The 16,308-nt window shown below is 44.0% G+C and overlaps 2 protein-coding genes across 4 annotated transcripts in view; one reads left to right on the plus strand and one right to left on the minus strand.

The window, feature by feature from the left end:
• Positions 1 to 895: 895 nt before the first annotated feature.
• On the minus strand, positions 896 to 14,069 carry LOC118585628 (Fc receptor-like protein 2). 3 transcript variants are annotated; one of them, XM_036190387.1, is made up of 8 exons: positions 13,938 to 14,069; positions 11,402 to 11,422; positions 8,421 to 8,687; positions 7,922 to 8,203; positions 5,933 to 6,220; positions 5,281 to 5,559; positions 2,283 to 2,603; positions 896 to 1,254 (listed from the first exon to the last, which is right to left on the minus strand). In XM_036190387.1, the coding sequence occupies exons 1-8, from the start codon at positions 13,966 to 13,968 to the stop codon at positions 1,235 to 1,237; spliced, it is 1,509 nt and encodes a 502-aa protein (XP_036046280.1). In that variant the 5' UTR covers positions 13,969 to 14,069; the 3' UTR covers positions 896 to 1,234. The 3 variants fall into 3 exon arrangements, with proteins under 3 accessions (XP_036046280.1, XP_036046279.1, XP_036046281.1); XM_036190386.1 differs by having other exon boundaries at positions 896 to 1,257; XM_036190388.1 differs by lacking the exon at positions 11,402 to 11,422 and having other exon boundaries at positions 896 to 1,257.
• The window catches only part of Cd5l (CD5 molecule like), a 112,267-nt gene continuing 108,206 nt past the window's right edge, over positions 12,248 to 16,308 (plus strand). The window contains exon 1 of the mRNA XM_036190390.1: positions 12,248 to 12,302. The gene's annotated coding sequence lies outside the window, so the exon portion shown is untranslated. The remainder of the gene's footprint in view (positions 12,303 to 16,308) is intronic.

The raw sequence follows: 16,308 nt of genomic DNA on the forward strand, positions 1-16,308 counted from the left end.
AGGGGAATGTGGCTTCTCTCATTCACAATAAAGGTCCTAGGCATAATGGGCTGTGGGAGTGGTGGTGCATGCCTTTAATTCCAGCACTCAGGAGGCAGAGGGAGGTGGATCTCTGAGTTTGAGGCCAGCCTGGTCTACAGAGTGAGTTCCAGGATAGACAGGGCTACACAGAGAAACCCTGTCTCAAAAAACCAAAACAAACAAACAAACAAACAAACAAACAAACAAAAACCAGGGGCTTCTTTCTGGAGAGGGCCATATTAGGGACAGGTATGTAATGTAGCTGTGTGCTTGCGTAACACACATAAGATCCTAAGTTCTAACCCTGCACCACACAAAACCAGGCACAACAGCACACACCCATCATCCAAGCACTCAAAAAGTGGAGGCAGGAGGATCAGAAGTTCAAGGTTATCCCTGGCTGTATTCCAAGTTTTAGGGCATCCTAGGCTACAGTGACAGCCCATCTGAAAACAAAAACAAAAACAACAAAGGGAAGACAATTTTAGAATAAGAAAACACCAATGTGAAAATGCTAACAATAACTTCAAGAAGACTTGTACACATATAGATGTGAGTTGTGTTCATGTATATTTCACCACAGAAATCATTTAAATGAAGTTGCTGAACTTAATTAAACACTAAAATAATGTACAATTTATAGAACAACCAATTTAACTATTAATTCACCCGTCTGTACATGTTATTCATAATCCCTTTTGGTAAGTATCAGTTACTTCTGGCAATGTGACTTTTGTCTAATTTTTATTTTATTTTCTATACATCACTTAAAAAAATTTTTGATTACACTTATAACTTAAGCAAGTGGTTTATAAAGATTCTTTTTAAAAGCTACTATCTTCCAAAATGAAGAAATGAAATAAAGCACTCACAGTTTCTTTTTTGTATGTGCTTTATTTGACCACATTCTAGGGGATGGAAGGCCCAGGCACACATGATTCTCACTTGTTGCCCACCTCCTCATCCCTCCTAGGAGATAGCAAGAAGGAACTGGAAAATGAACAGCTATTCCAAGCTTGGCTTCCAGGGACTAGAGGACGTGGGCCTTCTTTACTGCTGTTAGAATTTAAGCTCAGAGCAGAATTGTTTTGCATCCTGTTGAAGGATGAATCACAGATGACGTCTTGAAGTCCAGTGAAAACTATGGACTATTAGGTTGGTGAGGCTCAAAAGCAGAAAATAGGAGGTCTGATGGTGTCTGGTCATTTGATCTTCAGGAAGTGTTAGGCAAGACTGCTGTGAGGAGGGAGTGAGAGGTCAGGATGCAGTGGCATGGCAAAGACTGTGCAGATACATTCACCAGATTTGCTAAGGATATGTGTGATGCAGAATGAGACTGGACACCAGCCTGAACCACAGAAGCCATCCCACCTCCTGACCCAAACATCCCAATCAGCTCCTGGGAATTCTTCCTACACATGGACTTTCACCAAAGAGCCTCAGAAATGTGTTTGAAATCCTGATTTTATGTCGACTCATTGAAAACCTTGGACTAGACACCATAATTTTCTGACAGAGATAATGAGCCACGGAGAAGTCTGTTACTTCTGGGGCTGGTACTTGGGGCAGGAAGGCCTCAAAGGCTCTATACAGTAGACTCCAGATCCCATGGGCTCTAGAGAGCCTAGTTCTGAGTGCATTACCTTGAACAAACTACCACCTTTACAAGTGCCTTGCAATGGACATGGCCCAGTAGTTCTAAGGAATTCTCTTTTCACAAAAGGCCACTCCAGCACTCAGTGGGCTGAGGCTGGGGAGAACGTTATTCCTGGCTACCTCTCTAGTCACAGGCTCTATGGAGATGTAGAAATTTGCAGCAATCCTCAGATTTCACCTTGCTCTAACCCTCTGGAATCTTTGCCTGGTATGGCCTGATTCCTGGACCTGACTTTCTGGGCCACCAGTGTCTTTGCAAATGACCCATCAGCCAGTCCTCCATCATTAGAATGCAGAGCTTCTTTCTGATGGATAGATCTGCTCAGAAAAGAGCTCAGAGGAGTTAAAAAGATTTCACAATAATATGATGCTTCATATTATACTCCAACTGAAACCATGAAAATAATAATGTTTTGTCTTTTAAGATAGCCAATAAGGACAGATAACACTAGCACAGCACAGTCTGTTTTATAGCTCAGGGCCAACTTCATGTGACCTGACTGTGTTGCCCTTAGTCATTCTACTATAGAACCAGTGCAGGAAGAAAAGCAAAGGAGGGCAGCCTAAGGAGGGCTCAGCCCCATGTCAGCTCCATCATCACCCACCTTCACACACAGCCCCAGCATCTTCATCATGTCCACAATCAAAGGTCTCGACCTGCTCACATTCAGCCAGGCTCTTCTCTGTCCCATTGCACAGGGCCACCTGAATGAGCACAGGCAGAGCTTCATCAACTACTGGTGGATACAACATGGCTATAGGTGTGTGCTTGGCTGCTCCACAGCCCAGCTCTCGGCACACCACTGCCACATCCTTCATGTCCCAGCCGTCATCGCATACAGTGCCCCAGCGACCTTCCTGTTCCACCTCTACACGTCCTTCACAGTGGTGGGGACCATTCACCAGACGCACTTTAGGTGGAGGCTCTGTAAGCAGAATGGGTGAAAGTACATTAAAAACCATACATACCCCAAGGCAGCTCCCATGTACACAAGTCTCTACAGCAGTGGGGGAGTGGGACAGGGGTACGGTTACAGTTCATGTCAATTGTTGATTGATAGTATCTGGAATCACTTAAGAGAAAAGTCTTCAGGAACCCCCTATCAGGAACTATCTAGATTAGGTTGGCTGGTGGCCGTGCCTGTGGGACACTATTGATTAGGTTAATTGAGCTAGGAGGACTTGTCCACTGTAGGTTCTGGTATTCCCCAGGCTGGGATCCTTGACTATATAAAAAGGAGACCGTTGGCTGTGCATATGAGACTATACAGATTGAAATATAAGACTAAACGAAGAAAATAGCTTTAATTAAAGAAAAAAAACCCTAGAGTTCATATACTCCCAAATCAAACAAAAATGATATTAATTTTTTGTTTCACAGAGAAAATATGCATGAACTGATAGTATGTAAGACCATTAACCAAATTGCAGTGATTTCTCTGAGGTAAAAATTTTACAGGCCACATTTTAGTAAAAGCTAAATATAAGAACATAGGATTTTAATAAATGCCAAATACAAGAACAAATGAATATCTAAGAAATTAATAATAAAGGATTGATATAATATTTATTTATAAGAAATTATAATTTTTTTATAAAATAATTGAGTCTATATTACACATATTGTAGACAATAAGCAAATTAAGACATCATACATCAAAAAATTTAAAATGAGATAAAAGTGGTATTTGGAGGAAAACATGGTTTTAAATACACTTGTTAAAAAGCAAAAAGCTGAAAAAGAAGTAAATGAATTAGAAAAATACTTTGGAACAATAAAATGATATTGACTTGAAAAGTAAAAATTTAAAAGCAAACCTGAATTTTTAAAGAAGAACAATATAATGGAAAGACCTCTGTTAAATCTGGTGAGAGGGGCCAGGCGGTGGTGGTGCACGCCTTTAATCCCAGCACTCGGGAGGCAGAGGCAGGCGGATCTCTGTGAGTTCGAGGCCAGCCTGGGCTACCAAGTGAGTTCCAGGAAAGGCGCAAAGCTACACAGAGAAACCCTGTCTCGAAAAACAAAAAAACAAAAACAAAACAAAACAAAATCTGGTGAGAGAAGGGGTCCATTGAGGCACATTAAAAATGAGGAGAGAACAGAGTCACACACTAGAAACTAAACACCAGATATGGTGCTCAAGAGTCTATAATAAATTTGAAAATCTAGACTTTCCTACTTTGCTCATCTTTGGGGGGCAAAGCACATACACTGTTGTGTGAGGAGCTGAGTGTAGCATATGTGTGCATAGTGTAGGTGTGCATGAGGAAGCCAGAGGAGGACGCCTCATTGCTTCCCCTAAAGCTCCCTGCTTTCTTCTCTGGAAACAGAGTCCTCCACAGGACCCCCACCTCAGCATTTTTCAGCCAGTCTGGTAGTTGGCAAACCCTTATGTTTGCTCTGTTTCCGTTCCCTGAAACAGCCATGCCCAGGGAAGCACTGAGGACCCAAACACAGGTCCTCTTACATGTTCAGTAAGGGATCTCACCCTCTCAGTCACCCCAGCCCTATAATAATAGCCCTGTAATAAAACAGTGTTTTATAATAATAAAAAACTTGAAAAGGCTAATTAACAAAAAAAGATTTGACAGTAGAGGTAACAGTCTACTGGGCTCAGAATCTTTAGCTAGTTGCAAAGTAGTAGATAATTTAAAAGTTGTTATAAATTCCTGAACACAGTTTTTTGAACCTCCCTGAAATCATTTTTATGAAGCCTACATATCCCTAGCAAAGAAAAACAAAAACCTCATGTATTAATAGGATGCAAGGGGAAGGGGGCAAAGCATATGCTTAGCGTGCCTGAAGTCCTGAGTTGGGTATCTCGCACTCAATAAACAGATGCAAACATTTGAAATAAAATATTAGCAAGTCAATAAAGCTAGTGCCTATGATAGCTAAGCAGGGCATATAAGGGAAACTCAGTAGTGTTCCATATTAGGAAACTCACGAGTAAAATTGTCTCTAAAAATGGATTAAAGAAGAAGAAGAAATAAGATGACATAACCACCAGACCTATTCACACAAAGGCAAAGTCTTACAAATCTTCTCCACTCTGGCTTCAGTTTCATCCTTGTACCTGCTCATGGCACTCCTATTAAGTAACCTTGACAAGCTGCTCAATTTAAATTATATTTCTTTGTTCATGGAATTATTATGTTGCTATGGAAATCAAATGATACTGAGTAAAAAATTTAATCCAGGAATCTGTTTTGTTTGTGGGTTTTTTATTTTTGTTCTTAACTACAAGGGCTATCAGGAGCTTGTAGTCACTCTGAGTGAGCCCCACTGAGCTCGAGGATGCAAGATCACCCCCTTTTTCTTGTGCACTTCTGCCTTCTCTCTCCATGCCTCCCCTAGCCCCCCCCCTACATTGCCCCCCCCCCCCCGATTTTACACACATGTGATTCAGTGAAGAGCAGACAGCAAGGACAAGCAGTGAACAGAGATGCTGTTGTCAAGACTGGAAAGCAAGGCTGTGGGTAACAAGGTCCCCAGTGGAGCCCCCATGCTCTGAAGGGTGGGAGAGTACAATGGAAAGGAAGAAAGCCATGGCTTGTCATAATGCAAGTTGCATTCTAGAATGAGACATGACATTGTCCTACCTGTGACGTGGAGTGGTAGCACCTCACTGCGCTTCATCCCCCAGCCATTGTCAGCCTCACAGGAGTAGTTCCCAGAATGCCCTGCAGTCAGCGTGAGCTTAAAGGCTGCTTTTCCTCCAGAAGGTGCCGAGGTGTTGCCCAGAGTGATATTTTCATGATAAAACCAGTACAGAAGGGGAGGAGATGCTCTCTTGTCTTCACACTGGAGCTCCACCACATCCCCAATGAAGGGCAGCACCCCAGGAACACTGATGGAGAGGACAGGGTCCAACACCGGAACTGACAGGACACAGTAGAGCGTCAGGGGGAGCAGGATGACTGACAGCCTACCTCACTGTCACTCAGGTTCTTCCACTCCAGCCCCTGTGCCCTTTCCCCACCTCTCACTGCTTGATCTAACCCTCCAGGGAGGGGTCCAGCAGAGCTGCTCAGCATTGATGAAGAATTCAGGAGCGCACGCCTCTGATTTCACCCCACAATCTGCCTCCAGTTCCATCTCTGTGCCCCCTTTCAGCTCCTCTGCCACTGTTGACACTTGAAAATGCATCAAAACAAAAAGCCTGCTGTGTACAGACCCCTTCCCAGCCTCTTCCTGCCTTGTGTACATTGTCCCGTCTTCCAGCATCCCCAGCTGGGAGTTAATACTGCTTACCTTTCACTGTGATGTTCACTACTGCGCTCTGGACCAGGCCATAGCTGTTGTGAGCAGTGCAGTAGTACCCCCCAGCGTGGCTTTCCCTGACAGGAGAGATCTCCAGCTCTGCTCTCTGGGAATGCTGGCTGTCCCTCCCCACACTTTCCTTTGTATCCTCTCTGTGCCAGGAGTACGTGATGAGCCCTGTGCCTTTAGCCACAGAACAGACAAGGACCAGCTTCTGCCCTTCAACTCCCCAGCCATTTGGAGACTGGATCTCCATGGAGACTTGAGACACAGGGATCCCTGTGAACAGAAGACAATTGTTAAAGACTGGTTGGGGAAAATTCAGGATGGGAAATGTGTCCAGTATCACCTGCTGGGAATTATGGCAGGTGGATATATGGAATTGAGAGTCCACCCTGCTTGTCTGGGAATGGCGCATACTGAGGGGCATTGCACAGGACCACTCTGCAATCTGATGCTCAATAACAATCCTATCCTGAACTTCCTGCCTTTTCCCTGCCCACTCTGGTGACCACATCTCACAGTGTTCTGCCTTTCTTGACTTCTTTGTGAACCTGAGGCAATAGGAGAAAGAGACTAGAATCTCATAAACAAGGAATTTTTCTGACCCGAGTAACAATAATGTTCTGCCATTTAATAGCTACAGAATCTGATTAAGTCTATATTTCTAACCTCCAATTTTTTTTAATAGCATTTGGATAATCATAGTAACCTCACAGAGTTCTCATGAGATTAGCTGAGATGAATACATAAAGCAGTCTCACCCACACTATAACTGTTCGGCACTGTTAACTAGTGATGCTGCCAGTCTCTGGCTGGATAGGAAGTGCTACAGAGTATTTCAAATTTAAATCCCAGGTCTGTGCACTGGGTTTCATTATACAATCTTCTGAACAGCTCTTTGCTTTGGGTTTCTTTGGGAGGGTCACAGTACCAACTTTACAGGTACTACTCATAAAACTATTTCCCAGGCCACTGTGAGTTGAACAAAATGTGAATGCATGTGGTGAATCTTACGGCCTTCTGCAGCTATTTGTGAAAGTCAGAGAGAGAGTCTAGAACATCCCAACAGTGTAGTTGGTTGTTTTTTTCTCTTTACTCTTTGGTCTTTTTGTTCTTTGGGGGTCCTGCCACCTAGCTCCCCAGCATAAACACACAGAGGCTTCTTATTGCTTATAAATGCCAGGCCTTGGCTTGGCTTATTTCTAGCCAGCTTTCCTTAACTAAATTAACCCATCTACCTTTTACCTCTGGGCTTTTTCCTTTACTTACTTCTGTATATCTTACTTTTACTTTTACTTCGTGGCTGGCTGGGTGGCTGCAAGGCTCTGTGGCTGGGTGGCTGGACCCTTGCCTCTTCCTCTTCTTGCTCTCTTGCTCTTAGATCCCTCTCGTCCCAGATTTCTCCTCCTATTCATCTTCTTCCCCCACCCAGTGCCACCTATCCTTTGTCCTGCCTTACTGTTGGCTGTTCAGCTTTCTATTAGCCCATCAGGTGTGTTTAGACAGGCACAGTAACACAGCTTCACAGAGTTACACAAATGCAACATAAAAGAATACAACACATCTTTGCATCATTCAACAAATGTTACACAGTATCAACCAATGTAACACACCTTAAAATAATATTCCACAACATAACAGATTTAGTTCAGATCTGTAATTTAGTAATTCTGTTTATAAGGGATAGGCTGGTCCTGTCATTTCAAATATTTTTTGTGCCTTCATTGACCATGACCTTACTGGGAGTCTCTCCTTACAGACAGAGGCTGTACTTCATTGACCTCTTAGTTTACTGAATAAAGTTACCATTGTTGCTTTTCCAAAGGGAGGGCAAACTCTTTGGAAATTATTGTTCAAGTGCCTCAGTGAGCCATCCTAGCTTCTACCCTCAGTGATAAGAAGGAGGCTGCAATCTGGCTGGTGCCCCTGCTCTCCCTGCCTGACTTAGCCCCATAGGCCCAACCCATTGATGCTCACTCTCCACATCTATATAGGACCGGTGACTCCGCTTCACAACACTGTGAGATGATGTCATTGCCTCACACCAATAATTTCCTGAGTCTTCTTTCCATATTGCTGAGATCGTAAACTTTGGTGAGCTCCATTCTGACCGCAAAGTGCGTCCATCTTTGAAGAAAGAATAGCGTAACGGGGTCGTTGCCCTGTCTGAAGGGAGCCAGGTGTTGCAGGACAAGGTCACTGAACTCCCCTCTATGGGCTGCAGGGAGCTTGCTGTCAGCCCAGGTGCAGGAAACAGCTCTGGAGGGGAAGAGTGAATCCAAAGAGACCATTTATTAGTAGCGACTGCACAGTCCACCAGAAAAGCCTAATGAGCAAGACACACATATTCACACCCCAGGCCAGACAGCCCACCACCATTTATCCATTCCTGGTTAGTGTCATATGGCCAGAACCCTGCTCTCCTACACAGACACTCTCCTCCCTAGACACATCCACTTGAGGAATGATCCCTTACCCTGGACATTAAGCCACATAGATCTTGTTTCTTCCGTCGTGTCTATAAATAGGAAAAATTTCCTATCTGCCTTGCAGAAATAGGAGCCACTGTCACTGAATCTTGCATTCGAAATGGTGTAGCTCGAAGCACTGCTGTAAGTAGCTATATGAGATCCATCCTTGAAGTACTTTAGTCTCTTTATGTCATGATTCTTTTCTCCTGTGCAGCTTATATCTACCCGGTCTCCTTCATAAGCACGGTGTGGCATGCTGATGCTCAGCCAGTCTGCGAAGGAAGCAAAGAGGCAGAGAGGAACAGCACTGACCCTGCCTAGATGCTCCTGGGAAGAGAGAGGCTCTACATGTGTCTAGAAGCTGAGGACCCACAGTGCCTGGGGACCTGCTGGCCATGCTCACTTTCTGGCTCAGCAGAGTGAGCTCTGCTTCACTGAGTGACATTTTCCCCCCAGCATGTCTTTTGGGTGTATGTTGATAGATTTTTATGCTGTTTTTCCCCAGCTCCCAACAGCTGGAATAAATATGATTTTAAAATGAGTCCATTAGCTAAGTGAGATAGCACAGGTCTGGAATGAATGCTATTCATGGAGTGGAGGCAGGTAGGACACAGATTCAAAACTACAGATTAATTTTAGTGTGAGCTTGGGTGACAGTAAGACTCTAACTCACAATAAACAGCAAATATGACTGGGTACAGATAGCTTAGTGATGGGGCCCTTGCCTAGCATGTACAAGACCCTGGTTCAAGCCGCAGCACCAATTTTCCCTCCACTAGAAACTCCAACTGTGTGTCCTCACACCTATTGCCATGGCCTCAGGTGCCCATGGCAGCCATGATTAACCCTTTGCTGTCTCATATTTAGAAACCTTGTTTAGTAGAGTGGTCAACTCAAAGTCCTTCCCTTCCATGTCATTCTCCCGAGACAGGACCAGCGGAGCCACTGAGACTCAAGCTCCAGAATCTACGTCTCCAAGTCTCTGGCGTCTCCTAGAAACTCTTTCAGAGGCGTCTGCAAATCATGGCCATGCTTGGCCCTGTAGGACTCCCATAAAGAAGAAGTGGAGCCATCGCTTCCCCCATAGGACAGTGATCATCGGGGATTGATGGATAGCTTGGTGGTTTGGGATCTGCTCACAGCGGGAGGAGCAAACCCAAAAGAATGGTCCCTGAACATTGACCTTCATCACAGGACACTGTCCAGTGTGAGGGAAGAGTTCTGGGGGAAATAAGCACAGAAGTGACCTTTAGACACCTGCCCAGCTGGTTCTCCTGACTCCCGGGACTGTCTAAGGAGAAAGAGCTGGGTTCATAGACCCTAGAGAGAGACCTATAAGGATGAAGATGAAAAACACTGAGAACTTCCTCAAGCATATGTCACACTACAGCATATATTCCTAAAGCATATATCATAAAGATAATTTTTTTGTTTGGTTTTTCGAGACAGGGTTTCTCTGTAGCTTTGGAGGCTGTCTTGGAACTTGCTCTGTAGACCAGGCTGGCTTTGAACTCACAGAGATCCACCTGCCTCTGCCTCCCAAGTGCTGGGATTACAGGCGTGCGCCACCACCGCCCGGCAAAGATGATAATCTTTAATAGTAATTCTTCCTTGATCCCTCTCTTCTCTTCTTTCTTCCCTTCCTCCCTCATTCCTCCCTCATTCCTTTCCTTCCCTTCTTCCTTCCTTCCTCCCCACCCTTCTCTTTTCCGAGAGATTCTGGGGATCAAACTCAGGGTTTGCACAGTCTACCCAGGCCAGCACTCTAGCACTGTACTAAACCCTCAGTTCACCTCCTCATCCTTCAAAATGTTCTATTTATGGATGCATTTTCCCTTGTGCACATCTCTATGTTTGAATAACATATTGTAAATGTTCATCCAGAAGGTTCCAATAGTGCCAAATGACCAAAGAAACTCAAGATAACTTTTGGGTAGCTTTTACCCACTTTGAAAGATAACAGAAACAGAGGTTGATAAACATAAAAGTGTTTCAGGCCAATAATCTTTTTCCTACATGGTGAGGCTGGACAATATTTTCCTGTGAATATTGTAGAAATAAAATCAGTTTGATTAAAGAAGTGTTTGAGAAATAAGATTTATGAGACCAAGTGATAAGAGGCAGAGAAAGATTGTAACAATTTTCCCTGAGACTGGAATAAGCATTTCACCGCAAGACACTTAGGTGAGTGGTCTTGATTTCTGAGTTTTTCCTTAGAGCTGTATTCCCTCGAATTAACTACAATTATGCATAAACTACATTTATCTTAATTCTGAGAGTTCACTGGATCCCATGAGGTTACACTAGAGCCCCTCCATTAAGTAATTGAAAAACTTTCTTATTCACAATTACAAACGTAGGTACACAAGCATTATCTCCTCAGCACATTGTAGAAAGAATGTCTTCTCAAAGCCTTAGCCAAAGAAGAAAGCCTAATTTCCCAGGCTACTGTGAAACTAAATGTTTTCTTAATTTCATTATATTAAAATTCCAATAAAAAAGGAAAAGCCCGTTAGTCATTGGATTGTTTCCATCCCAGTAGAGACCTCAGGGTGTTCATGCCTTCTGCAGAGCACCTCCTCGGCCTCTTGCTCCTCTCTGCTATGAATATACTTTCGGTCACTCCTTCTGGTGAGGATGAGAACATTCCCCCCATGACTACACAGAGAGCTATTTCTCCACAGTTACACCCTTCCTGTCCGAGGGTTCAGCAGCAAATGGGAACTAATTCATGGTCTTGAGAGGGCCAGGATGCTGTCTTCTTCCCATCCAGCACCAGCTGGCAACCAGAGGTGGTGTGGCCTGGTGCACCCCGCCCCAGCTGATCAAGGGGGAGGAGTGGGAGGTACTGGATCCTTCCTCTCTTCGCCCCAGCCCTGCCTCAGACCCCTGCAACCTTCTGCTAAGAGGCTTCACCAGGCAGGACCTCCCATGCCCAAGAGAGTGAGGTGCCAGAGAGCTGGAGGATGAAGAGAGAGCTGCTTACCGGACTGGACTCCCACAGGAGCTGCGAGGGAAGAGAGCAGAGCGATTACACAGGCCCGAGGTCTTCACACTTTGTAGAAGGCTGTAGCCCTCCCAGGGTTCCCAAGCACTTCCTCTCCCTTCTTCCTGTTTCTTCCTCCTACTTTCACCTTCCTTCCTTCAGTCCCTCTGTCTTTTCTCTCCATCTTTCTTTCATCCCTCCTCCTACTCACAAATGACACTCCTATGGAGCCCCAAATTCATTTCTATCATTCTTTGCATGTTACAAGCAGTCCTTGGCCATTCCCAGACGTTTGGGTTTTGCAGGAAACTTTTCTTTTCTTTTCTTTTTTAGTTAAGAAAAATTTTTTTAAATCATCTTCCACACTAATCAAAGATCCTCCTCTTCCCTCCTCCCCCCCCCCAGCCTCCTTCCCCAGCCCACCCCTGATTCCCACCCACAAGAAGGCAAGGACACCCATGGGGAGAGGCATACAGTAGAGGCGAGTCCAAGCCCTCCCCTCTGCCTCAAGGCTGCAGGAGGTGTCCCATCATAGGTAGTTGGCTCCTCAAAACCCTCTCATGCACAAGGGATGGAATCTGATTCTACCGCCTGGGGTGGGGGGCCCATGTAAATCAAGCTACATAACTGCCTTGCTATGTAGAGGGTCTAGTCCAGTCCCATGCAGGCTCCACAGCCATTGATCCAACTTTCATGAGTTCCCACTAGTTTGGTTTGTTTGTCTCTGCAGGTTTCCCCATCATGATCCTGAAGCACTTGCTCATAGAATCCTCTTTCTCTCTGACTGGACTCCTGGAGCTCTGCCTGGTGTTTGGCTGTGGATCTCTGCATCTGCCTCCATCAGTCACTGGAGAAAAGCTCTATGATGACAGTTAGGATATGCACTGGTCTGTTCACTGGGGTAAGCTAGTTCAGTTCAGGCACCCTCTCCTCTCTTTCTAGTAGTTCAAGCTGGGGTCATCCTTAGGGATTCCCGGCAACTTCCCTAGCACCAGGTTTGTCTCTGTCCCCATGACGTCTCCCTCTATCATGGCATCTCTTTCATTGCTCTTCCATTCCATCCCTGTTCCAGCTCGACCATCCCATTCCCTTATGTTCTCATCCCCTGTCCCCTACCCTCCATTGCCCACCCCTCACCCCCAGTTCACTCATGGAGAGCTCATCTATTGCCCCTTCCCAGGGCGATCCATGCATCCCTCTTTGGGTCTTCCTTGTTAGCTAGCTTCTCTGGATCTGTGGGTTGTTGTCTGGTTATTCTTTGCTTTCCTTCTAGTATCCACTTATGAGTGAGTACATACCATGTGGGTTACCTCACTCAGGATGATATTTTCTAGTTCTGTCCATTTGCCTGCAGATTCTCAAGAGCTTCATTTCTTAGCTCTTCTTCCACCTTTTTTATTTACATATTTTTATTTTTTGAAATTAAAATATAATTACATCCTTTTTCTCCCTTTCCTTCTTCCAACTGCTCTAGGTGTTCCTTGCTCTTTTTCAAATTTATGACTTCTAATTGGTGTGTGTGTGTGTGTGTGTGTGTGTGTGTGTATGTGTGTGTGTATGTGTATGTGTGTGTATGTGTGTATATGTGTGTGTATGTGTGTGTGTGTATGTGTGTGTGTGTGTGTGTGTATGTGTGTGTGTATGTGTATGTGTGTGTATGTGTGTATATGTGTGTGTATGTGTGTGTGTGTATGTGTGTGTGTGTGTGTGTGTGTGTGTGTACATCTACATATAAGACCACTTGCTCAGTCCATATACTGTTACATGTATGTATATGGTTTCAAGGCTGACCATTTGGTATTGGATAGCCAATTTGGAGGCTCAACATTTAAGCTGTCCAGGTTATTTTGCTTAAGAGAAATCACCTACACAGGGACATCCTAGATGCCAGGGAGGCCACAAAGAAACACAAGGTCTGCTCATGTTAACAGACACCAGTTCTCCTTCCATCTGCATTCTAGACCTGTTACTGTGTGGGGGGCTGTGTAAGAGAGTCTCATTAATAGACACAACCCATAATATCCACTATGAATAGTGAGACTTGAAGTCTATGCAATGTCTCAGTCTATGGAGGTAAGAGTTCAGTCAAAAGTGGTGACTCTTGAAATAGAGTCTGGGCCTTGTGGTATAAAATTAATGTAGGCTGTGCATGGCATTCACTCTAACAGAAAACGCCTTGGAAGCTGTTTGAATGTAAATTTACTGTTTTCTTAGACATCAAACAGAAATCATAGAGACAAATCACCCACCTTTAGTAAGGACAGACAGACAGACAGACAGACAGACAGACAGACAGACACACACACACACACACACACACACACACACACACACGAATCTTTTCCATTTTCTGAAGACCCTGCTTTGCTCAGTTCCCATTTGCAATATCCTTGCCAGTACTAGCTCAGAAGCTGATAGCCCAGCTCTCCACACCCTGGCAAAGAGACATATGCTCAGGAGGAGTGTCTCGGGGTACCCAAGCAGAGGTAATTATATCCTGGCACCACCCCCATGTCTTTTTCAGCATCCTACTTACCAAGAATCAGAAGCAGTGACCACAGTAGCATGAGGCTAGAGGCAAGTCCTTTGTGACAGGTGCAGCTAAGTCCTTAGAGCAGATGGACTATGGATCTAGGATAGAGCACTGGTTCTGCAGGGATCTTGCTGAAATAGGGGGAAAAGAAGGAAGTGGCAAAACTGTCTGTCTATACCCCAACCCAATGGGTGCTGCAAAAGCATTTAAATGTCCTTCCTCTTTGTCAAATTGCTTAGATATGTGTGCACTGGTAGAAAATGATTATTAATGTGTAGGATGTCTCCCCTTTACACATGGCTTTTCATTGCATTTGACTTTACAGAGAACACTGAGTTCTGAGATGAAGATGTATCTATTGGGATAGGGATCCCCACAGTCTGTTGACCTTCGCATTGTGTCCAGTCACGCAGTGGTCTCCGTTTGCTGTGAAGAGATTGTTGTGATGAGGAGTGGTGGTTACACTTCTCTGTGGGTAGAAGGATAAGATGGAGTGCACTGGCAAAGTGGCAATAGCAGATTCTTTCCCAAGGTCCATGACCTCGCTAGCCCTCCTGGAACCTAGCTAGGTTTTCAGGAGCAGACATGATATCCTTCCTGTTGAGTGTCCAATTAGGTAGCTAGTGATTGCCACAGACATGTGACTGATTATTTACCAGAGTATTGTTGGCATTTTAGTTGGATGTCTTTGCAATTTCTGGACTCTTCTATACTATTCCATCAAACAGTGTGGCTATCTTTATGCCAAAATCACATTACTCTGATTACTACAGCTTTTAGTAAATTTTTGGAATCTGAATACATAAGAACTCTAATTTTTTTGTGTCTTAAGATTTTGTCTATTTAGGGCCTCTTGTGATTTCGTGTATTTTTGGGATGGACATTTCTATATTTGCAGAATCATCTTTGGGATTGTGACAGTGTACCAGACCTCTGGGTAATTTTAGACACTATTGGCATCTTAAAGATAATGAGTTTTCCAATGTAAGCATGATTCTCTTTCCATTCTTTTGTGTTTTATTAATTTATTTCACTGGTATTTTATAGTTTCCAGTGTCTTTCATTTGCTTCCTAGTTTAAATTTGTTCCTAAGTGTTTGATTCTTTTCAGTGCTGTGGGAATTGTTTCTTCCTTTCACCTCTGGATTGTTCATTGTTAGTACACAGACTCACAAACTGCAGGCTTGTAATCATAGCCCCAGGGAGACTACGGTAGGAAAAGTACAAGTTCAAGACCAGCATGTGTTATGTAATTTTCAGGCCAGCCTGTGCTACACAGCAAAATCGTTATTAAAAAATGAAATTGTGTCACTGGTTGAAATGACTGTTTATTTATGAATTTTGTTCCGGTCTTTTGCTCTGCATTTAGCTGAAGGTGAAACTGATCTTTTCAAAATGTCAACTCTTTATTTCCTGGATCACTTTTTTTTAAATCTGTCACTCACTGCTACTGTGTTATTGTTCACTTTTCTCTACAAAATTTACATTTTGTACTTTTTCTCTTAACATTCTGCTTCCTTGATGTTCAATCCTTGGCTCTTTGCGATCTTTTGCCTCTTCTCCTTTTCCCTGCCTCTCCTCTCCTCTTCCCTCTCCCTCCCCCTTCCTCTTCTTTCCCTTCCTTTTTCTCTGAGACAAGATCTCACTGTGCAGTCAAGGCTGCCCCCAGACTTTCAATCTTCCTGCCCAGCTTCATCTTTCTTCCTTTCTTGATGCAGGTGTGTTTGGCACAAATTCCCCTCTTAGAACTTCTTCACTGTTGTTTTGAAAGAGTGTCTCACTCACTACTGTGGTTCAGGCTGGGTTCAAAATTGTGATCCCTTTGCCTTAGCCTGTCAAGTGCTGAGACAAAAGCTGCCTGTCACCCTGCCCAGCTGAGGACTGTTCTGTTGTTGCTTCTACAGGATTTGATGTGTTTTGTTTCTATCTCACTTCTCTCGGAGTTTTAAATTATTGGCCACTCAGGAACATACTGCTTGATTTCTGTACGTTTGAAAGTTCTCTTTACAATTCTCAAATTTTATGCCACTGTGGTCAGAAGATAGACTGGAAATGAATTAGATCTCCTGAAATGTGTTCACTGCCTTTTGGTCCCACATTGCTCCATTCTGGAGAATATTTCATGTACTCTTGGGAAGAACATGTGTTTTGCCTCTTTGGTGGGATATGCTATGAATGTCTGTTACATAGTGTTAGAGTACAGTTTATGTCTGTCATTGCTCTGTTGATTTTATGTGTGGATACTGTTTCCATTGCTGATAGTAGGATGTTGAAGTCCCCTATTATCTTCCTTAGGTTTCTATTGCTGTGGTGAAACACCTCTACCAAAATCAACTTGGAGAGGAAAAGAGTTTATTTCACATTATAGCTTACAA

The sequence above is a fragment of the Onychomys torridus genome, chromosome 6 (genome assembly GCF_903995425.1).
Source record: "Onychomys torridus chromosome 6, mOncTor1.1, whole genome shotgun sequence".
Lineage (NCBI taxonomy): Eukaryota > Metazoa > Chordata > Mammalia > Rodentia > Cricetidae > Onychomys > Onychomys torridus.

Excerpts from the sequence above, each read along its gene's own strand:
- LOC118585628 (XM_036190386.1), bottom strand. The coding sequence starts at position 13,968 with ATGCTACTGTGGTCACTGCTTCTGATTCTTG. Across the intron at positions 6,221-7,921 it reads GTCCTATATAGATGTGGAGA|GGATCCCTGTGTCTCAAGTC; the intron begins GTGAGCATCAAT and ends TTCTGTTCACAG. Across the intron at positions 1,258-2,282 it reads TGCTGGGGCTGTGTGTGAAG|CAGTCTTGCCTAACACTTCC; the intron begins GTGGGTGATGAT and ends CCCTCCTCACAG.